General features: G+C 42.7%; 1 protein-coding gene across 2 annotated transcripts in view; it reads right to left on the reverse strand.

Annotated features, from left to right (window-relative positions):
• The window catches only part of ttk (ttk protein kinase), a 77,074-nt gene that overhangs the window by 47,872 nt on the left and 4,938 nt on the right, over positions 1–24,264 (reverse strand). For both annotated transcript variants that reach the window (XM_078542457.1, XM_078542458.1), the window contains exons 6-9: positions 20,228–20,345; positions 9,726–9,816; positions 753–841; positions 9–87 (exon numbers count right to left, since the gene is read on the reverse strand). In XM_078542457.1, coding sequence (XP_078398583.1) covers positions 9–87; positions 753–841; positions 9,726–9,816; positions 20,228–20,345 — 377 coding nt within the window. The remainder of the gene's footprint in view (positions 1–8; positions 88–752; positions 842–9,725; positions 9,817–20,227; positions 20,346–24,264) is intronic.

Consider the following 24,264-nt stretch of genomic DNA (forward strand, 5'->3'; position numbering starts at 1 on the left):
TTAATTACCTTCAAGTCATATGTACATGAATCTGGTTGAGATAATGCTGAAGTTAACACACGCATTGCTTTTGATGTGCAGGTTTGCCTGAAGGTTTAAAAAGAGAAATTGTCCACGAAATTAGGTATAACCAATTACATTTCAAAGCTTGTAGTACTCCTGCAATAATTTTATTGTTGCAAAAAGTAATTTAATTTTTATACAGTGTTTATCATCGCCAAGATGCACTGCAACAACTTGCCAAAGCTCCTATGACAGTACCTTTCAAACACATGGCCTCTACAATCTAAAAGGGAGAAAGTCAGCAGGTACATGGGAACACCACCATCTGCAAGTTCCCCTCCAAGTCACATCATCCTGACTTGGATATTGCCATTCCTTCACTGTCGTTGGATCAAGATCCTGGAACTCACTCCCTAGCAGCCCTGTGGATGTACCTACTCATGTACTGCAGCTGTTCAAGAAGGTAGCTCGCCACCATCTTATAAACAGCAATTAGAGATGGGCAATAAATGTTGGCCTAGCCCAAATCCTATTAACGAATAAAAAATGTTTTATGTGCCACAAAATACTAGACAAATTATTTTATAATTTACCAAATTGCAAAAATTGGGTCAACACAGAGTAACTGCCCATAACGGAATGTAGGAATCACTGATTGGATAAATAGTGTTCGCTCACTGATAATTCTTTACTTAAAAGATGAATATGTATTCACAAGTTACACAATTATGAATGTGTTTAAGGTTTACATCTTCACAGAGGCACCATCCATCTTCTTTAAGCCACTTGCTGCTTCATTCATTATCGGCTGAAGGGGAACACTGCCTACTTGCAAGACCTGCAAAAAAAATATAAAGATCTGTTGAGCTGCAACAATTGACAAGGATGATATTTTTGGGGGGGGTGTGGTGGAGTGTTGGGGGGAGGGGGGTGTGGATTGGAGGCGAGGGGAAAATTATAATTATCATGCTATGCCAGATTACCTTCAGTTAAAACACTAACCTGCCACCTTTGTTCAATAATGATCTTGTTTTAACTTAACAGAATAAATATTGACCCTTATGTTCTTATTGCATTTATAAAGTGTAGGTAATAAATTGACCTGGAATTTGCCTAGATAATGAATAATAGGCTAACGGTGTTCACCATTTAACAGAGTAAATTGGACAGGAACTTCCAGTGTCTGTGCATGTGCAATTAAATGAAATCAGGAAGTTGCTGTCAGAGTTACCTTGCTCCTGCATAGGCTGTGCTATAATAGTACATTGCCATTAGGCAAGGCACGAAAATCAATGAAATTAAGGACTTGCCCACTAGTTACCCACTGACACCAACAGAAAAGATTAGGGCTGATGCTTTCATACATGCATTTTTTTTTTGTAAAACCGACATTTGATGACTTGCATCCACCCATTGAATCAGGTTTCCTTTTTCTTCAGCATTTATTTCAAGCCAGCAAAAGGTTATTTCATAACCTTTTCTCTTTCATTTTTCGCAATGTATACATAATCCCACAACGAATGATTATCTACCTAACAGTCAATGGGTATACTATCATCAGTATGCCCATTGTACAGAACCTCAATTAATTTTTGACAAATCGAATCCCATATCCACTGCCTCTACAATACCGAGTGTTTCATCATTGGAAGTACATTTAACAACCCTTTTTATTTTCTTAGCTTCCAAGCTGAAGGGCATTTCCCATTTTAACCATCAGAAGTATCATGAAACCAGTTGCATATGAACACCAACTAGGAAGATTACCATGTGAAACGTTTCATGTTTTTTGGGTCACTTAAGGATGGGAAACTCCTCAAGCGCTCATTTCTTCAGATTTAACTTTTCAAATGTTTCTTTGCACTTAAAATACTGTGGACTTTAGGGTGTTTCATTGTAGTACTTAACCACATCAAAATTAGCATTTGATTTCATCTGCGTGCTCAACCAGTTCAAATGGCGAATCAAGCTTCACAAGTGCTCAGCGTCTTCTTTAGATATAAGATCTTTCTGTGATGACCTAGTACGAGATGGCAGTAAAACTCTAAATAGGGTTGTTGATTTAAGTTATTCCAGGCCTACCCTGCTTAAACCAATATAATTTAAAAGCTCCACATGCTTGACTCCCAATTTTAAATTCCACTCTAATCTTATTAATATCACATTTCTCAAAATCCTCAGTACCCATAAGAAATCAACCTGCATCATGGCGATACCTTCTACATTTTTTTAATCATAGCAATGATCCACTGCAGGAATTTGCCACGGCTCCTTAGACAGCACCTTCCAAACCCACGACCACTATCATCTAGAGGACAAGAGCAGCAGAAACATGGGAATACCACCACCTGGATGTTCCCTCCAAGTCACTCACCATCCTGACTTGGAGATATGTTGCCATTCTTTCACTGTCACTGGGTCAAAATCCTGGAACTCCGTCCCTAACAGCACTGTGAGCGTACCTACACCACATGGACAGCAGTGGTTCAAGGCAGCAGCTCACCTCCGCCTTCTCAAGGGCAATTGGGGATGGGCAATAAATGCTGGCCTAGCCAGCGGTGCCCATTTGCTATGATGAATAAGAAAAGAAACGAAACATTGAGAGATCTGCTTTTCATTAAGCACCATCCAGCTTCAGCAAAATATCTCGCGCTGATAAATGCCACACCCTGGAAACATCATTCAGGCCATAGATGCTTGTTTATTTTCCATATAATTTTCCTTCTGCACTGCTTCCTCTTTGGGCAGTTTCAAAAGTAATTCTCTGATAAGTGTTACCCTGCAGAAATGCAAATTTTATGTTGGTTGATAAACACTCATGAATATGTGGACAAAAGAGCTAAAATGATTTTCAAATTACTTGTCCAACTGTGGGAATCCACTCTAATATCTGTATCACCAAGTTGCTCTACAAAACCCATCGCAGCTAACCTTGCTTTATCCTCAGGTCCCACCTGCAAGAACTTTTTCAGTATAAATCCATCTGAGACAAGTCTGGTCACCCCTTATACAGTACCTCAGAAAAATCTCCAAACTCTTTCCAATTATTTAATTCCCTCTGTTTTGCTTTTCCTATTAGTTTATCCTCAAGTTTACTGGCAGCCACCAAAACTTCACAATCATGAGGACTTCTGCCTCCAGTTCTGTTCCAAGGCTGTTCTGTGGCCTTTATTTCATTGACTAATCTCTGCAAGTAATAGCCTCCACTTGCATCTTTTATGTCCTACTGCAAGATCTCTTGCACTACCGGAGGCTCTTCCTCCAATACATGATTGTTTTCTAATGCTAGACTCTATCAGTATTTGCACTGTGCTTCCTTACTTTCCATTCTTTCACCCCATTCTGTCAGTCATGGACCTCACTTCTTGGCCATCGTCTTGAACATTCAACCAATAGTTAAAACTTGCCAGTAACTTTTCTGCATATCCCACAATTGTCACATCCCTCCATTCATTAGACTCACTGGAATATATGTCAGCCCAGTGCCCACTCTGGGCAATTGGCTTTGGGATGCGATAACTGTCATGTCACAATCACCCAAATTACCACTATTCAGCCTTTGATGCACCGTTTTCGGTTCCTCAGGAGCTTCATTACAACATATGAGTGGTTAAGGTACAAGGCACCTTGTTTACTCCCATCAGCTGTTCGGAGGCCATGACTTTGCAATTAATTCCAATTAATAATTTTATGAGACATCTCAGCACTCTGAATTTCCTTCAAGACCTCCGCCTTGATGAAAGTCCATCTCTGATTATGCAAAGCATTCAAAAGTGCAGGAGAAAAGGAAGTTTGTGGCCACTTCTAGGGCAGAATGTCTATTGTGCAGCACAGGCGGGTCTGCGGCATTGTGGTAATGTCACTGGGCTAGTAATCCAGAGGCCCAGGCTAATGCTCTGGGGACATGAGATCAAATCCCACCATGGCAGCTGGTGGAATTTAAATTCAATTAATGAAGTTAGTCTCAGGAATGGTGACCATGCAGCTATCAACTGTCGTAAAAACTCATCGGGTCACCAATGTCCTTTAGCACCAATGCCCTTTAAGAAAGGAAATCTAGTCTAGCCTATGTGTGGCTCCAGATACACAACAATGTGTTTGACTTTTAACTGTCCTCTGATATGGCTTCAGAAGGGCAATTAGGGATGAGCAACAAATGCTGGCCTAGCCACATCATGCCCACATCACATGAAAGAATGAAGAAAAACAAAAGACGGCAATTTGCAATTTCATCCATAGACAGAATTGTAGGGGCTACATGTTTTAACCATCTGAGTGAATTCTTTGTATGAACTGCACATGCAGTGCGGTTTTCAGCTAAACTTTTATGCACCATTTCATCAATAACAACATGATTCCTTTCAGAGTCTATTTTTGAAAGGGCTTTCAGCTGCAGCAATCATAACCAGGTTTGTTTTCACGTAAGTCTCTGAGCTCTTCATTGGTAAACTCCCCTCCATGATTAGTTAGAAACATTGCGAGTGCCCCATGTCTGGTCCTAGCCATTTCTCCATAACTTTATCTATAATAATGCTTTTGTCTTTACTAAGTATTATTGTAAAACAATTAAATCTGCTTGCCAGGTCTACAAAATGAAGACTGAAAATATTTCTGTCCTTATCCCATACTTTTAGATCCATGGTAGCTACCTCATTAAAATCACTTGCCAATGAAAGGTTACTAAAGCTCATGACAGTATCCCCGATACTCTATACAGCTTAGTGGTATTGTCACTGGACTGGTAATCCAGAGATCCAGGGAAATTCTCTAGGACCCAAGTCAAATAATAAAAAAAAATGGAATTGAAAGTCTAATGATGGCCATGAATCCATTGCCAATTGTCGTAAAAACCCATCTGGTTCACTCATGTCCTTGAGGGAAGGAAATCTGCCGTCCTCTCTGGCCTGGCCTATATGTGATTCCAGGTCCGCAGTAATGTGGTTGACTCTTAAATGTCCTCTGAAGTGGCCTAGCAAGCCACTCAGTTGTATCAAACTTCTACAAAAAGTCAATAAAAAAGGAATGAAACCAGATGGACCACCTGGCATTGACCTAGGCACCGGAAACGACAATGGCAAACCCAGCCCTTTCGACACTGCAAAGTTCTCCTTACCAACATCTGGGGGTTTGTGCCAAAACTGGGAGCGCTGTCTCACAGGCTAGTCCAGCAACAGTCTGACATAGTCATACTCACGGAATCATACCTTACCTTACAGATCATGTCCCAGCCACTATCCCTGGGTACATCCTGTCCCACCATCAGGAGCCAGAAGTGGCAGCACAGTCGTATACATTTGGGAGGGAATTTCCCTGGGAGTCAACATCGACTCTGGACCCAAGAAGTTTCATGGCATCAGGTCAAACATGGGCAAGGAAACCTCCTGCTGATTACCACGTATCGCACCCTCACTTCCCTGTCATCTGATGAATCAATACTCCATGTTAAACACCACTTGGTGGAAGCACTGATGTTGGCAAGGGCACAGAATATACTCTGGATGGGGGACTTCAATGTCCATCACCAAGAGTGGCTCAGTAGCACTACCACAGGCCTAGCTGGCCAAGTCCTAAAGGACATAGCTGCTAGATTGGCTCTGCGGCAGGTGGTGAGGGAAAAACATACTTAACCTCATCCTCACCAATCTACCTGCTGCAGATCCATCTGTCCATGACAGTATTGGTAGGAGTGACCATCGCACAATCCTCGTGGAGACGAAGTCCCATTTTCACATTGAGGATACACTATCGTGTTGTGTGGCACTACCGCTGTGCTAAATGGAATAGATTTTGAACAGATATAGCAACTCAAGACTGGGCATCCATGAGGCACAGTGGGCCATGAGGAGCAGAATTGCACTCAACCACAATCTGTAACCTTGTGGCCCAGCATATCGCCCACTCTTCCACTACCATCAAGTCAGGGGATCAACCCTGGTTCAATGAAGAGTGAAGGAGGGCATGCCAGGAGCAGCACCAGGCATATCTAAAAATGAGGTGTCAACCTGGTGAAGCTATAACACTGGACTACTTGCATGCCAAACAGCATAAGCAGCTAGTGATAGACAGAGCTAAGCGATTCCACAACCAACGGAGTCCTGCCACATCCAGTCGTGAATGGCGGTGGACCATTAAACAACTCACTGGAGGAGGACGCTCCACAAATATCCCCATCTTCAATGATGGAGGAGCCCAGTACATCAATGCAAAAGATAAGGCTGAAGCATTCATGACAATATTCAGCCAGAAGTGCCGAGTAGGTGATCCATCTCAGCCTCCTCTGGAGGTCCCCAGCATCACAGATGCCAGCCTTCAGCTAATTCAATTCACTCCACATGATATCAAGAAATGGCTGAAGGCACTGGATACTGCAAAGGCTAAGGTCCCTGACAATATTCCGGCAATAGTACTGAAGACTTGTGCTCCAGAACATGCCGCACCCCTAGCCAAGCTGTTCCAGTACAGCTACAACACTGGCATCTACCCGGCTTTGTGGAAAACTGCTCAGGTACGTCCTGTACACAAAAAGCAGGACAAATCCAACCCAGCCAGTTACTGACCCATCAGTGTACTCGCCATCAACAGTAAGTGCTGGAAGGGGGTCATCAATAATGCTATCAAGCAGCACCTTCTTAGCAATAATCTGCTCACTGACACTCAGTTTTGGTTCCACCAGGGCCACTCAGCTTCTGACCTCATTACAACCTTGGTTCAAACACAGACGAAAGAGCCGAAGTCCAGTGGTGAGGCGAGATTGAGTGCCCTTGATATCAAGGCAGCAAGTGTGGCATCAGGGAGCCCTAGCAAAACTGGAGTCAGTGGAAATGAGGGGGAAAGCTCTTCACTGGTTGAAGTCATACATAGCACAAAGGAAGATATTTGTGGTTGTTGGAGGTCAATCAGCTAAATTATGGAAAAATCACTGCAGGATTCCTCAGGGTAGTGTCCTAGGCCCAACCACCTTCAGCTACTTCATGAATAGCCTTCCTCCCATAATAAGATCAGAAGTGGGGATGTTCGCTTATGATTGCACAATGTTCAGCACCATTCGCAACTCCTCAGATACTGAAGCAGTCCATGCTCAAATGCAGCAGGACCTGAACAATATCCAAACTTAGGATGACAAGTGGCAAGTAACATTCATGCCACACAAGTGCCAGGCAATGACCATCTCCAACAAGAGAGAATCCAACCATCGCCCCTTGACATTCAATGGCATTACCATCACTGAATCCTCCACTATCAACATCCTGGGGTTACCATTGACCAGAAACTGAACAGGACTAGCCATATAAATACTGTGGCTACAAGAGCAGGTCAGAAGCGAGGAATCTTGCGGCATGTAACTCACCTCCTGACTCCCCAAAGCCTGTCCACCATCTACAAGGCACAAATCAGGAGTGTGAATGAATGCTCTCCCCTTGCCTAGGTGAGTGCAGCTCCAACAACATTCAAGAAGCTTAATACCATTCAGGACAAAGCAGCCCACTTGACTGACACCCAACCACAAACATTCACTTCCTCCACCACCGACGAACAGTGGCAGCAATGTGTACCAGCTACAAGATGCACTGCTGAAACTCGCTGCCTTCCAAACCCATGACCGCTACCATTTAGAAGGACAAGGGCAGCAGATACATGGGAACAGCACCACCTGGAAGTTCCTCTCCAAACCACTCACCATCCTGACATGGAAATATATCGCCATTCCTTCGTTGTCGCTGGGTCAAAATCCTGGAACTCCCTCCCTAACAGCACTGTGGGTGTACCTACAGCAGTTCAAGAAGGCAGCTCACCACTACCTTCTCAAGGGCAATTCGGGATGGGCAGTAAATGCTTGCCTAGCCAGCAACACCCTTATCCTGTAATTGAATTTTTTAAAAAAATTCTCACTAACCTCCTTGTATCCTTGCCATCAATTACACCTAGACCTTTTAGCAGGATTTTTAACCGTTGACAAGTAGGGTGAGCAAATTGTCTATGTAACTTAGAGAATTTTTTTTTGACTCTCATCACTTGATGCCATTAATATTCATCTAACATTGATGAGTAACATAAGGTTTTGTTAAAGGGAAGCAATAATGTCCCAACTGGGTAGACTCCAGATCCACTGACTTTCCACGACTTCCACTTGATTATAATGCTTCATGTCAATTTCATTTGGGCCTCTCTCATGTTTACTTAACAGTACAGGTAACTCACTGGAGACTACATTCATAACTATAAAATGGCACTCTCCAGCTATTTTAATTGGAATGACAACTCTCTAGTGATCTTAATGTGTTGTCATCATCATACCTAAAACAAGTTATATTCCTTAACCTTGCATTGATCCTTTCTCCTTAGTGAATCAAGATAATATTTTAGCCAATCTATTCCATATTCTGTTGAAGCGCAAGCACTATCTTGTACTGTAAAGTTATAGGAGTCTATGACTAACACATTACAGGACTGAAGCTCATTGTGACTAGTATAATTTGTTCAGTTTCTTCATTACCTTCACCCTATTCCTCAGAATTCTCTTTGTCATGTGTCATTTAAAGGACCCTGCCACTTCACTTTGGTCAGGCCACCACATGATACTTTGAGTTACACCTGAAGCCCCTATTAACTGTACCTAGGGCATTCTTGGAATTCATTCACCTATTATTGCTGTTACAATTTTGTCTTCTGCTTTAACAGCCAGAGCTGCTCAAAGTGCTTTTATCCTAATTCTGCCTGCCTTTAATCCTTCCATTGCATTGATGCCAGCAATACCTGCATCCGCTATCTGGACCATTTCAAAATCTAGCAATCAATAATTCCTCTCTTCGTCATCACAGAATATCTCATTTCTTCCATCAGGCTGGAGGAAAGTCTTTCCACAGGAATTTTTTCAAAGCAGCAAACATCTGATACATTAGGGAGCTTCTATCCCTGAAAACTGAACACTGGTTAGAACCACTGGCCTGTCCACAAGACAGCTTAGCACAATACAGCAGTTTAAACACTAGTACTGACTTCGCAATTGTGTATAAAGGATTGACAAAATTCAATCTGTTAAAGTCCATGAGAGATTCTTCAAACGTAATGAACACCCGTTTCCAAAATCTATCAAAGTCCGACCATGCTTCATGGCATTTAGCAAATCAACTTTTTATAGATTTCATCCAAGAATTCTAATAGAAAGTCCAAATATTCATCACTATCCAATTGACGGGCATCCATCTCACAAAATACTTTACTTCTGATTTTATTCCTTGGAGTAAGTGTAAATGCCAAGGCCAACTTTGTTTCCTCTTTTTTAGGGACATAACCCAAGTCCACATATTAATTTAATTCTTCCACCGGTAGTACGGTTCAGACTCCAAAACATCAAAGATGATTGTATCCTGACAATTTACACTTGCCTTCTGTCCTTTTGCACAATGGCCACTAGCATTTTAGTTTTGTCTGATTTCCCCCCCTTTAGTTTCTAACCTTCATCTTTAGGCAACATATTCTGCTATTATGTTTTACTCCAGAAAACCAGTTGGTGAAGAATAGAACTGGAACCAATCTTTTTAGACCTTTATAAGCATGTACGACCAAACTCAAAAATCACAGTTTAAGTCTGTGTCCTTTTTATAGGGGCACAAGTGATCATCCATCACCTGCATACAATTGAACAATCAATATACAATTAACTGTTCACAAACATATTTGCAATATATTACAGTTAAAGCTTTAGCTATAAAATCCCCTACCTTGCTACCACCTGTGTTTTTCAGCTGCTTGACATTCATCTGCTCCAGTAGTGCTACATCACTCTCTTTGGCTAAGTTACTCATGTCAGCCCTAAGGAGATAAAAAAAGTAATAATTGGTGTCTTGAGCCTATGCACAAAGAATGAAAACCTGAATCAGTGCTGACAAATAGTAATCTTTTGTAAGGGACAGTAAATTACTTTTTATTTATATTTAATAACTGACTTCACAAGAGTTCAGCAAAAACCACACTTATAAGCTATTACCTTTTGTGAGCCACAGCTGGTCTTTACCTGCACAATATTTTATCCACTATTTAAGAAAGGCAAGAGGGAAAGCAGAGAATTATAGGCCAGTTTTCCCAGCACTGTTGTCAGGAAATTAGAGATATTGAGAAAGAAGGTGGGAAGTAGTGTTCCACGAGGATCAGTATTGGGAGCACTGCTGTTCAAAATTTGAAAACAATTTGAACTTTGAAGTCAAAAGCAATTTCTAAATTGGCAGATGACATCAAATTGGCAGGAAGTGCGGGAATAGTGAATACTGAGGGGAATAGCAAAGTATGGAGGACATTAATAAACTTGCGGAATAAGCAAATGAAGTTCAAAACAGATAAATGGAAGGAAGAACAGAGGTAATTTATTACTTGCAAGGTGCAAGTCCAGGTGAGGTAGAGGAACAAAGGGATCTCAGAGTGCAAATACGTCACTAAAAGTTGCGCCAGAGGTTAGCAAGATCATAAAGAAGCAAAACACTAGGCCTTATTGCTGGAGGGATAGAATTTAAAAATAGGTAAGTTATGCTAAATCTGTATTGAACCTTGGGAACTGCAATAATCCTTGTCGTCACATTTCATCAAATGCTATCTTGATGTCAAAGGCAGTCACTCTCACCTCATCTCTGGAATTCAGCTCTTTTGTCCCTGTTTGAGCCAAGGCTGTAATGAGGTCTGGAGCCGAGTGGTCCTAGCGGAACCCAAACTGAGCATCGGTGAACAGGTTATTGGTGGAAAAGTGTTGCCTGACATCACTGTTAACTACACCTTCCTGATTATTCCCAGTAGACTGATGGGGCGGTAACAGGCTAGATGGGTTTGTCTTGCTATTTGTGGACAGGACAAGGCTTGGGCAATTTTCCACATTGTCAGATGCCAGTGTTGTAGCTGCACTGAATAGCCTGGCTGGGGGCAGATCACAAGGCTTTGGCAACAGGGCCAGGATATTGAGGTCAGCGAGTGGGGGGCAGGGCCTGCTTGCTGACGCATAAAATGATACGGGATGACGTCAGGCGGAACTCCTGACGTCACCCCGTATCATTTCAATTTTCAGGTCGGCGGGGGCACAGCCGAATCAGCTTGCACCCGCTGACCTGTCAACGGCCTATTGAGGCCATTTAAAAACTAATCCAAGTAGTTAATGGACCTGCCCGTCCAACCATAAGGTCGGTGGGCAGGCTGGGAGCCCTGGCAGGCTTCAGAAAAAGCATGAAACCTCATCCACAGGCAGGATGAGGTTTCATGAAGGTTTTTAAAAATTTACTAAAAGTTAAAAAAACAGGATTAAGTAAATACTAGTATCAGAATATAATCTATCTCTATCTCTCCATCTTGGTGTCCTTGTACATCAATCACTGAAAGCAAGCATGCAAGTACAGCAAGCAGTTAAGGTGGCAAATGGTATGTTGGCCTTCATTGCAAGAGGATGTGAGTACAGGAACAAGGATGTCTTACTGCAGCTGCACAGGACCTTGGTGAGACCATACCTGGAGTATTGTATGCAGTTTTGGTCTCCTTACCCAAGAAAGGATACACTTGCCATAGAGGGAGTGCAGTGAAGGTTTTCCAGACTGATTCCTGGGATGGCAGGAGCATTGTATGAGGAGAGATTGGACCGACTAGGCTATATTCACTGAAGTTCAGAAGAATGAGAGGGGATCTCATTGAGATGTATAAAATTCTGACAGGGATGATGTTTCCTCTGGCTGTGAGGGGGGTCTAGAACAAGGTCACAGTCTCTGGATATGGTGCCAGCGATTTAGGATTGAGATGAGGAGAAACTTCTTCACTTAGAGGGTGGTGAACCTGTGGAATTCTCTACCACAGAGGGCAGTGGAGGCCAAGTCACTGAATATATTTAAGAAGGAAAGAGATATTTCTGGACTCTAAAGACATCAAAGGGTGTGGAGGGAGAGCAGGAGTACAGCATTGAGATAGAGGATCAGCCATGATCATATTGAATGGCAGAGCAGGCTCAAAGGGCCGAATGACCTACTCTTGCTCCTATTTTCTATGTTTGTGCATGAATGATGGTTAAAGAAGTTAAAACTTAATTTTTCATAATTAAAGATAAATATGGCATGGGTTTTGTGCTTTCCTTGGGCTGTGATTGCTCAATTTTATTTATGTTGATTTTACATTTCAGTGCAGTCTAATGAGATTGATAACATACTGTACTTGGGAGGAACTTGACATCAGCTAAATGGGCACCAACGGGGGTATTCTTGGATCTAACTTCTCAGTTATGTCTACGCAGGAAATTCCAGTCCACAATTTAACATGCTGAATTTGATTTACTTTGTAGCTCAGCTTAGACAGTTGAACATACTCCAGTTCCAGAGGCAGATATAAATCACCAGCTTAAATGAGGTTTTACATCAATTGTAAAATATTATAAACATGTCAGTTTCCACATATACACTGGCAACACCCAACTCTATATCATCAGCAGCTCTCTCAATCCTTCCACTGTCTCTAAACTCACAGACTGATTGTTTGACATCTAGTACTGGATGAATAGAAATTCCCTCCAATTAAATACTGGGAAGACTGAGGGCATTGTCTTTGGTCCCCAAGACAACATCTGTGCCCTAGCCACCAATTCATCCCTCCAAGGCTGAACCAGACAGTTTTGACCTTAAAATGAGCTTCCAATCACATATCTGTGCCATCGCTAAGATCACCTTTATCCACCTATCCACCTCCATAATATTGCTAATCTCCACTCCTGCCTCAGTTCATCTGCTGATGATATTCTCATCTGTGTCTTTGTTACTTCTAGGTTTTACTCTTCTGACACACGCCTGGCCGGCCTCCCATATTCTATCCTCTGTAAACTTGAAGTCATCCAAAATTCTGCTGTCCATATTCTTAAACACACCAAGTCCTGTTACCTACCACCCCTGTGCTCGCTGACCTATAATGGCTCCTGGTTAAGTAATGCCTCCGCTTTAAAATTCTCACCCTTGTTTTCAAACCCCTCCGTGGTCTCACCTTCCCTATTTCTATAATGTTCGCCAGCTCCACAACCCTCCAAGATATCTGCACTCCTTAAATTCCGGTCTCTTGGGCCCCTGCTTTTAAATCACTCCACTATTGGTGGCTGTACATTGAGTTGTCAAGGCCCTAAGCTATGGAATTCTCTCCCTAAACCTCTCTACCTTCTTTAAGACACTCTTTAAAACCTACCTCTTTGACCAAGCTTTTTGTTACCTGACCTACTATCGCGTGTGGCTGGGTGCCATGCTTTGTTTTATACTGTTCCTTGGCACATGTGAAGCACCTTGGCACATTTTATTACATTAAAGCTCCTTTAGGAATACAAATTGCTGTTATGTATGCAAGAATCACTGTAACTGATTATTCCAAACACATGGTGACAGCCACAATCACCAAACCAATTTAGCTATGTTTCCAAAATTAATATTTTTTGCCTAATTTTTGAAAGTCTTGCTAAAAGAAAATTACAAATTAAACATTATGTAATCTGTCAATGCAATCGTTTATGCTAAGTTTCAATGATGTAGTCATCTTCAACTTTCCTTGCTGGTCAATAAAGCTAAGCAGCTTTAGGAGTACAGGGATTAGGACACAAGTAGCAGAAAGACCTACTACCCAGGGCTTAAAACAAGTTTGACACACAAAAGTTCAGCAAAAAACTGTCCTTATCCCTAAACACTCTCATACTGCTCTAAGAGAGAGAAAGGCACCTGCAGACCAAGGTTGCACAACAGCCTGAAAGGCAGCTCACGCTATTTGTTGCCTACAGGGAGTCTGTGGTTACGGGGTGGGGTGGGGGGGGAAATTGGCAGGGATAAAAAGGGGAAATAAAAGCTGCGTAAAGTTGCACCTCTGCAACAAACCATGTTCTCAGGAAGTGAGTACCCAGCCACCTGATTTCCTCCCAGTCAGCAGCCATGCTCAGGGATGCCCCCTAACCAGCTGCCTCACGCTCTGGGCTACATGCAATTTTGGAACTGTCCTCCGAATCAGTGCTTTGTGATGTTCTCATGCTGCATTTGATCCCTCCTCACCCGTCAACTCGCACTCCATCACCACGTCCGACACAAGTCAATACGTTGCACAGGCAACCAGGGCAGGCACAATGCACAGACACTTCCCCCTCTGCCAGAATCAACATCTGTTCCCTTTCTGTTGTTGCGCTCCGATGCTTAGAGTCACTTCTTAAAATGCGTTGTATTTCAAATACACGTCTGCAGAGGCAGAGGTCGGAAAAAAATTAAGAGTGTGGAATTCCATGATCCCAAATTTGGAATTCTGCCAAATGATGGCACTTTCTCATCCCTGAAAAGAAGTAGCTGCAGAGATACTGGATGCATTGGTTTTGATTTTACAGAATTCCTTAGACTCTAGAACAATTCCCAAGGACTGGAAGTTGTAAATATAATGCGAGTATTTAAGAAAGGAGGAAGAGAAAAAACAGTTATCAGTAGTGGGCAGAATGCTAGAATTTATTATTAGGGACATGGTAACAGGGCATTTCAATCATATGATTTAAGTTAAATCAGCACAGATTTATGAAAGAGGCCGTATTTGACAAATCTGTTGAGAGTTTTTTTTGAGGGTGTAATAGTAAGATGGATAAGGGGATGTAGTGCATTTGAATTTTCAATAAGGCGCCATACAAGAGGTTATTATACAAAATTAGGACTCATGAGATTGAGGAATAATATATTAGCATGGATTGAGGATTGGCTAAAGCACAGAAAACAGAGTATGAATAAAAGGACAATTTGGGACCGGTAGGCTGTAACAAGTGAGATACCACAAGGATCAGCACTCAGGCTTCAGCTATTTATAATCTATATTATTAACTTAGATGAGGCGACCAAGTTTGCTGATGATGCAAAGTTAGGTGCGAATCTAAGTGGCAAAAAAGGACACAGAGGCTGCAGAGGGATATACAGGGTGGGTAAATGGACAAGAACATGGAGGATGGAATACAATATGGCAGTGTGAAGTTATTAACAAGAAATGCCTTAACAATAATCTTTTTCTCTTCTTTTCAGATGTTAAGGAATGCAAGCTCCAACAGCTTATTGATACCAACGCCCATCCAGGACTCTCCACCCCTTCTCGTCCCTCTGACCCCATCCCATCTTCTAAACCCAGCCCTTGCCATGTATTCACCATACCCTCTGACCATCCTCTTTCTGATGCTGAACGTTCTGTACTCAGCAAAGGGCTCATTTTCATACCCTTACATCCTCAATGAATTTCAGGTCCAGCACAATGCTGAACTCTTCTTCTGCCGCCTTCGCCTCCATGCTCACTTCTTTGGGCAGGAGTCGTCTTCTCCCCATTCAGCAGACCTTTCACCTGCCTCCAATATTCACCCTCCACCTGAACCCCTCCCTCTGGCCTCTTGCCTGTTCTTGATCTTTTCATTGAGAACTGTCAGCGTGACATTGGCTGTCTCAATTTCTCTGCTCCTCTCACCCACTCTAACCCATCTCCATCTGAACTTGCTGCACTCCATTATCTCAGATCAAACCTGCCGACAAGAGTGGTGCTGTTGTTGTCTGGCATACTGACATCCACCTCGCAGAGGCTGAGTGCCAACTCTCAGACACTTTTTCCTGCATCCCCCACCAGGACCCCATTACCGAACATCAAGCCATTGTTTCCAGGGCTGTCACTGACCTCATCCACTCTGGAGGAGATCTTCCCTCCACAGCTTCCAACCTCAGTCTCCCAACCCCAGACAGCCCGCTTCTAACTCCTTCCCAAAATCCACAAACAAGACTGTCCCGGTAGATCGATCGTGTCAGCCTTTTCCTGCCCCAAGGAACTAGTTTCTTCCCATCTTGACTCCATTCTCACTCCTCTTGTCCAGTCTCTTCCCACATACATCCACGATTCCTCTGATGACCTACGTCATATCAACAATTTCCAGTTCCCAGGCCCTAGCTACCTCTTCACCATGGGCATCCAATCCCTCTACACCTCCATCCCCCACCAGAATGGTCTCAGGGCTTTCCGCTTCTACCTTGAATAAAGCCCCGAATAATCCCCGTCCATCACCATTCTCCTCTGTCTGGCTGAACTTGTTAGACCATAAGACGTAGCAGCAGAAGTAGTGCATTTGGGCCATCAAGTCTGCTCCACCATTCAATGAGATCATGGCTGATCTGATAATCCTCAACTCCACTTTCCTGCCTTTTCCGCATAACCTTTGATTCCCTTACTGATTAAAAATCTGTCTACCTCAGCCTTGAATATACTTAATGACCTAGCCTCTAGGGCACTCTGTGGTAAAGAATTCCACAAATTAACAACCTTTAGAAAAGAAATTCCTCATGTCTTGTCTTAAATGGGTGACCCTTCACTCAGATTATGCCCTCTGGTTCTAGACTCTCCCACAAAGGGAAACAACCTCTCAGCATCTACCCTGTCAAGCCCTCGAAGAATCTTATGTTTCAATAAGGTCGCCTCTCATTCTTGTAAACTCCAATGAGTACAGGCCTAACCTACTCAACCTCTCCTCATAAGAAAATCCCTCCACACCTGGGATCAACCTAGTGAACCTTCTCTGGACTGCCTCCAATGCCAGTATATCTTTCCTTAGATAAGGGGACCAAAACTGTTCACAGTATTCTCAGTGTGGTTTAACTAGTGCCTTGTATGGCTTTAGCATGACTTCCCTATTTTTATACTCCATTCCCTTTGAAATCAAGGCCAACATTCCAATTGCCTGATCTACTACCTGCTAAATTTGTATGCTAGCTTTTTGGGATTCATGCATGAGGACCCCCAAATCCCTGTGCTGCAGCCTTTCTCCATTTAAGTAATATTCAGCTCCTTTATTCTTCCTCCCAAAGTGCACAACCTCATTTTCCCACATTATATTCCATCTGCCATGTTTTTGCCCATTCACTTAGCCTGTCTATCCCTCTGTAGACTCTCATCCTCACCACTTGCCTTCCCACCTATTTTTGTGTCATCCGCAAACTTGGCAATAGTGCATTCATTTCCCTCATCCAAGTCATTAATATATATTGTAAATAATTGTGGCCCTAGCACTGTGCCTTCTGGCACTCCTCTAGTTACAGGTTGCCATCCTGAAAATGCTGCCCCGTATCCCAACTCTCTGTCTTCCATTAGTTAGCCAGTCCTCAATCCATGCTAATATACTACCCCCAACACCATGGGCTCTTATTTAGTAGCTTTGTGGTACCTTACTGAACGCCTTTTGGAAATCCAAATATATTACATCTACTGGTTCCCCTTTATCTATCCTGCTTGTTACTTCCTCAAAGAATTCTAATAAATTTGTTAGACATGATTTCCCCTTCATGAAGCCATAATGATTCTGCTTGATTATATTATGCATTTCTAAATGCTCTGCTATTACATTCTTTATAATAGACTCTAATATTTTCCCAATGTTCTCTCACTGAACAATTTCTCCTTAAACTTGTCTCACTTCCTCCAAATAAAAAGGTGTGGCTATGGGTACCAGCATGGGCCCCAGTTATGCCTGCCTCTTTATAGGGTATGTGGAACATTCCTTGTTCCAGTCCCACTCAGGCCCCTTCCCACAAATCTTTCTTTGGTGCATCGATGACTGTTTCGGTACCGCTTCATGCTCTCGTTTGGACATGGAAAATTTTAAAAATCAATTTTGCTTCAATTTCCACCCTTCTCTCACCTTCACATGGACCATCTCCGATGATGCCATTCTCGAAAATGGGGCTTCTGACACCTCTTCCTTCACCAACATTTCCCACCCACTTTGGTTGACAGGGCCCTCAACCATGTCCGACTCATCTCCCATGCATCTGTTCTCACACCTTCCCCTCCTTCCCAGAACCATGAAAGGGTCCCCCTTGTCCTCAATTTTCACCCCACTAGCCTCTGCACTCAAAGGATTACCCTCCACCATTTCCACCAACTCCAGCACGCCGCCACTACCAAACACATCTTCCCCTCATTCCCCCGTCAGCATTCCGTAGGGACCGTTCCCTCCAGAACACCCTGGTCCACTCCTCATCACACTCCTAACACCTCATCCCCTTCGCACGGCACCTTGCCATGCAATTGCAGAAGGTGCAACACCAGCCCCTTTACCTCCTCCCTCCTCATCGTCCAAGGGCCCAAACACTCCTTTCAGGTGAAGCAGCGCTTTACTTGCACCTCCTTCAATCTGGTCTACGGCATTCACTGCTCCCAATGCGGTCTCCTCTACACTGGGGAAACCAAACGCAGGCTGGGTGACCGCTTTGCAGAACACCTTCGGTCTGTCCGCAAGCATGATCCAGGCCTTCCTGTCGCTTGCCATTTCAACACACCATCCTGCTCTCATGCCCACACGTCTGCCCTTGGTCTGCTGCAATGTTCCAGTGAAGCCCAATGCAAACTGGAGGAACAGCATCTCATCTTCCGATAAGGCACTGTACAACCTTCTGGACTTAACATTGAGTTCGACAACTTCAGACCATGAACTCTCTCCTCTATCTTCGCCCCTTTTTTAATCCCTTTAAAAAAAAATTATTTTTTTTAATCTACTTATTTTTATTCATAGTTTTATCCCCCTTTCCATCCTTTTCCCCTAATCACCATGCCCTCCCCCACCCCCAAAAGGGCCATCTGTTACTTGTTCCATGTTGTTCTTTCAGAGTGCAGATCCTTGTTCTGCTACTAACACATTCTGCTTTCTTACCTTTATGCCACTATCAGCACCTTCTTTAACCCTTACCACTACCATTAACAGCCCCTTTGTCTTTTTGTCCATGACATCTTTGTCAATCTCTCCTTAGGCCCCACCCATTGCTGGCCTTCTATCCAGCTTCACCTGCTCTACTCCCCTTAAACAATATAAATTTCATCACCGTTCTACTTCTCTTTTGCTCTGGAGAAGAATCATACAGACTCGAAACATTAATTCTGTTTCTCTCTCCATAGGTGCTGTCAAATCTGCTGAGTTTTTCCAGCATTTTCTGTTTATCTTTCAGGTTTCCAGCATCTGCAGTATTTTGCTTTTATCTATGTGAAGTTATTCACTTCGATCGGTAAAATAAAAGAGGCAGAATATTTTTTGAATGGCGAAAGACTGGAAAATGCTAGCACTCCAGATACGTGGATGTCCTTGCACATGACACAGGAAAGGTAGGCTAAAGGACTCCTGTGCTTAATTTTTTCCATTTTCCATGGTTCTATAAATCAATAAGTTAGCATGCAGGTACAGCAAGCAAATGGCATGTTAGCTTTTGTTACAAATGGATTAATGTGCTAAGAAGTCTTCTTACAATTATACAGGGCATTGGTGATGCCATACTTAGAGCAATGTGTTCAGTTTTGGTCTCCTTACCCAAGGAAAGACACATTTGCCCTAGAAGGAGTGCAATGAAGATTCAATAGACTGGTTCCTGGAATGAATGATTTGTCCTATGAGGAGAGATTGAGCAGACTAGACCCATCTTCCCTGGAGTTTAGAAGTATGGGATTTGAATTAATTGAGACATATAAAGTTCGTAAGGTACTGACAGGAATCAGGATCATGCCTTCACAGTCAAAGGCTTGCGAATCATGGGAATTCTTTATCCGAGAGCTGTGGATGCTCAGTCATTGAGTACATTCAAGGCAGAGGTCAATAGATGTTTGGATTCTAAGAGAATTAAGGGATGTAGGGATATTGCAGGAAATAGATGATGAGCCATAATCTTATTGATTGGCGGAGCAGGCTTTAAGGGCCCACTCCAGCTCCTATTTCTTATTTTCTAAGTTCTTAGATGATGCAATGGATAAGTGAACAGTAGCAAAGGCAAACAGAAAAGGTACAGTAATTCCAGGCTTTACTATTTATCTTTGGAACATAGTAATGCTTCCCGTGCTTTATCTATGTTCTATGTAACTGTTCCCAACGACAACATTGCACTTTTTAAAATGCAGCATGTAGTTATTATTTGGAATGCATTGCCTGATAGGATGTGGATACAAATTCAAGGGTAGTTGGAGGAAAAATAAAAGAGGCAGATGCGGAAAGAATTGGTTTTGTTGGATTGCTATGATACAGCCGGTGCAAACTCAATGGGCCTAATGGTCTCCTTTTGTGCTGTCCTATGATTCTATGGTATTTGATTCCTAACTTTCTAAGCCAGGAGGTCTTAAGCCTAACTCATGCTCTGATAATTTCAGAAAGCTTTCTCAGCCCTCTTCTGGAGATAAACCAATTGGTTCCAAACTTAAAAATGAAATTCAACTTCACCTCAATGATAAAAAAGGATCAATTTGCAATTCTTCAGAACTATCGCTGTTTTTTCGGTTCTTGTTCAATGAAACAATAGTGGTTGATAACGTGGTTGGTGTGGTTTTACACACAGTCACTATGAAAGAGGAAAAATATAAAGTTAAAGATCTACATGTATACTTACATATTTTGGCCAAGATGGCTAAAGAAGTCATATTCTATCCTAATTGGCAAATTAGGATTTTTATCTAGCTAAAACACATGCTAAGTTTTAAAAATAAATTGACCTTGTTGCCTGCAAGTGCATGATTAAGATATAAAATTATTAAAAGGTATAAAGCTTCTCTGTTTTATGAAAGGAAAGACACCATCATCACATGTACAAAAAACATCTTTCCTGAATTCCGCTCCAAAATATCATGCAAATATATTGTCTAAGTTCTAAAATTTTGCTCTCCTTTCCTATGCTGTCTGGTGTCTGGTTCCCCTAATATTAGCAACAGGTGGTGTTGTGAATTATAACCTTTAGTCTTCAGACTTGCAGAACCAAAGATTTTAAGTTTAAAAATTTGAATGAAACAGCAAATATTTTAATAGCAATCCATTTGATTTACAGCATACTTAGAACATGTTCATTGTGGATAATCAAACAGAAAAAAAAACCATGTTCAAAACAAATTCCATTTAACTCCCAAAAAATATTGTCCTAATTCAAGCTTTTCAGTGGCAAGTTACATTCACGCCATGCAAATGCTGAGCAATGACCATCTCCAACAAGAGAGAATCTAACCATCTTCCCTTGAGATTCTTTGGCATTAGCATCGCTGAATCCCCCACCATCAATATCCTGAGTGCTACCATTGACCAGAAACTAAACTGGACTAGCCATATAAATACTGTGGCTACAAGAGCAGGTCAGAGGCTGGGAATCCTGCAGAGAGTAACTCCCTCTTGACTTGCCAACACTGCCCACCATCTGCAAGGCACAAGTCAGGAGTGTGATGGAATACTCTCCACTTGCTTAGATGAGTGAAACTCCAACAACACTCGAGAAGCTCCACACCATCCAGGACAAAGCAGCCCGCTTGATTGGCACCCCATCCACTACCTTCAACATTCACTCTCTCCACCACCGACACACAATGGCAGCACTGCGTGCCATCTACAAGATGCACTGCAGTAACTCAGCAAGGCTCCTTAGAGAGCACCTCCAAACTTGCAACCTGTATCACCTAGAAGGACAAGGGCAGCAGATGCATGGGAACACCACCACCTACAAGTTCCCCTCCAAGCCACACACCATCCTGACTTGGAAATATATCGCCATTCCTTCACTGTCGCTGAGTCAAAATCCTGGAACTCCTGCCCTAACAGCACTGTGGGTGTACCTACACCACAAGGACTGCAACGGCTCAAGAAAGCCACTCCACCTTCTCAAGGGCAATTAGGGATGGGCAATAAAAATGCTGGCCTAGCCAGCAACACCCATATCCCACGAAAAGAATAAAAAAGCGACGATATATTCATAATAAAAAGTATCATTTCCTTTTGTCTTGCTCTCTGCTCAACCCCATCCCTTCCCCCAGTCCCTCCAAACAACATCCAATTTTACAGAACAACAGAATTGTTACTGTTTAGAAGGAGGCCATTCAGCCCATCCTGTCTACACCGGCTCTCTTAGTCTTTTCCCCCATAACCCTGCATGTTGTTTCTATTTAAATAATCATCCAATGCTCTCTTGAATGCCTCAATTGAACTTGCCTCCACCACACTTCTAGGCAGTGCATTCCAAACCCAAACTACTTGCTGTGTGAAGGCAGTGCATTCCAAACCCAAACTACTTGCTGTGTGAAAGTTTTTTCTTACCTCAAATTTGCTTCTTTTAAAAACTGTGCCCTCTGGTTCTCAATCCATTTACGAGTGGGAACAGTTTCACCCTATCTACTCTCTCCAGAGCTCTCATGATTTTGAAAACTTCTATCAAGTCTCCTCTTAGCCTTCTCCAAGGAAAACAGTCCCAACTTCTCCAATCTTTCCTCATAGCTGAAGTTTCTCAGCCCTGGAACCATTCTTGTAAACCTCTTATAGAGTCATAGAGGTCTACAGCACAGAAAAAGGTCCTTTGGCCCATAGAGCCTGCGCCGGTCAAACAAGTACTTAACTATCCTAATCCCATTTTCCAGCACTAGGCCCATAGCCTTGTTTGCCATGGCATCGCAAGTGCACGTCCAAATACTTCTTAAATGTTATGAGGGTTTCTGCCTCTACCACCCTTTCAGGCAATGAGTTCCAGATTCCCACCATCATCTGGGTGAAAAAATTCTTCCTCAAATCCCCTCTAAACCTCCAGCCCCTTACCTTAAATCTGTGCCCCCAGTTATTAATCCCTCCACCAAGGGGAAAAGTTCCTTCCTGTCTATCCTATCTATGCCCCTCATAATTTTATACACCTCAATCATGTCCCCTGTCAATCTCCTCTGCTCCAGGGAAAATAACCCCAGTCTATCCAATCTCTCCTCCTAACTAAAACTCTCCAGCCCAGGCAACATCCTGATAAATCTCCTCTGCATTCTCTCTAGTGCAATCACATCCTTCCTATAATGCAGATTCCAGAACTGCACGCAATAGTCTAGCTGTAGCCTAACCAGCGTTTTATACAGTTCCAGCATAACCTCCCTGCTCTTATATTCTATGCCTCAGCTAATAAAGGCAAGTATCCCATATGCCTTCTTAACCACCTTATCTACCTGTCCTGCTACCTTAAGGGACTGGAGGACGTGCACAAAGTCCCTCAGATCCTCGGTACTTTCCAGGGTCCTACCATTCATTGTGTAACCCCATGCCTTGTTTGTCCTGCCCAAGTGCATCGTCTCACACTTCGGATTAAATTCAATTTGCCACTGATCAGCCCATCTATATCCTCCTGTAATCTAAGGCTAACCTCCTCACTATTTACCACCCCAGCAATTTTCTTGTTATCTGCGAACTTACTGATCAACCCTCCTGCATTCAAGTCTAAATCGTTTACTCTTCTGCACTCTCTCTAATATATTCACATCCTCCCTATAGTGTGGTACGTAGAACTGTACACAATACGCCAGCTGAGGTCTAAACAGTGTCTTATGTAAGTTCATCACAACTTCCCTGCTCTTAGACTCTATGCCCCTATTAATGAAGCCTGGAATACTGTATGCTTTAGGAACAGCTCTCTCTACCTGTCCTGCCACCTTTAATGACTTATGTACATATACAACCAGGTTTCTCTGCTCCTGCACTCACACTTCTCCACATTGAACTTCATCTGCCACCTATCTGCCCACTCCAATGTGTCCTTTTGAAGTTCTACACTGTCCTCCTCAGTTTACAATTCTCCCAAGTTTTGTGCTGTCCGCAAACATTGAAATTATCCCCTGCATACCAAGATCTAGATCATTTATAAATATCAGGAAAAGGGTCCCAATGCCGACCCCTGGAAAACTCCACTACAAACCATTTTCCAGCCCGAAAAGTACCCATTAACAATTACTGCGTTTCCTATCCCTCATCCAATTTTGTATCTACGTTGCTACTGTCCCTTTTATTCCATAACCTATAACTTTCCTCAAGTCTGTTGCTGGTACTGTTTACCTTTTGGTAGTCCATATGCACCACATCAACAGCCTTGCCCTCGTCAACCTTCTGTTATCTCTTCAAAAAAAACTCCAACAAGTTAGTGAGGCACAATTTTCCTTTAACAAATCCATGCTGACTCTTCTGAATCAATCCACATTTTTCCATGTGACTATTAATTCTATCCCAAATAATCATTTCTAGAAGTTCTCCCATCACTGAAGTTAAATTGACTGGTCTGTAATTGCAGGGCAGATCCTTACAACCTTTTTTGAACAAAGGCGTAATGTTTGCAATTCTCCAGTCCTCCAGCCCACCCCCCGAATCCAGAGAAAATCGAAAGATTATTGCCATTGCCTCTGCAATTTCCACTCTCACTTCCTTCAATATTCTTGGATGCATCTCATCTGGTCCCAGTGCCTTATCAACTTTAAGCACAGACAGCT

The sequence above is a fragment of the Cetorhinus maximus genome, chromosome 5, assembly GCF_964194155.1.
Source record: "Cetorhinus maximus chromosome 5, sCetMax3.hap1.1, whole genome shotgun sequence".
NCBI classification, from domain to species: domain Eukaryota; kingdom Metazoa; phylum Chordata; class Chondrichthyes; order Lamniformes; family Cetorhinidae; genus Cetorhinus; species Cetorhinus maximus.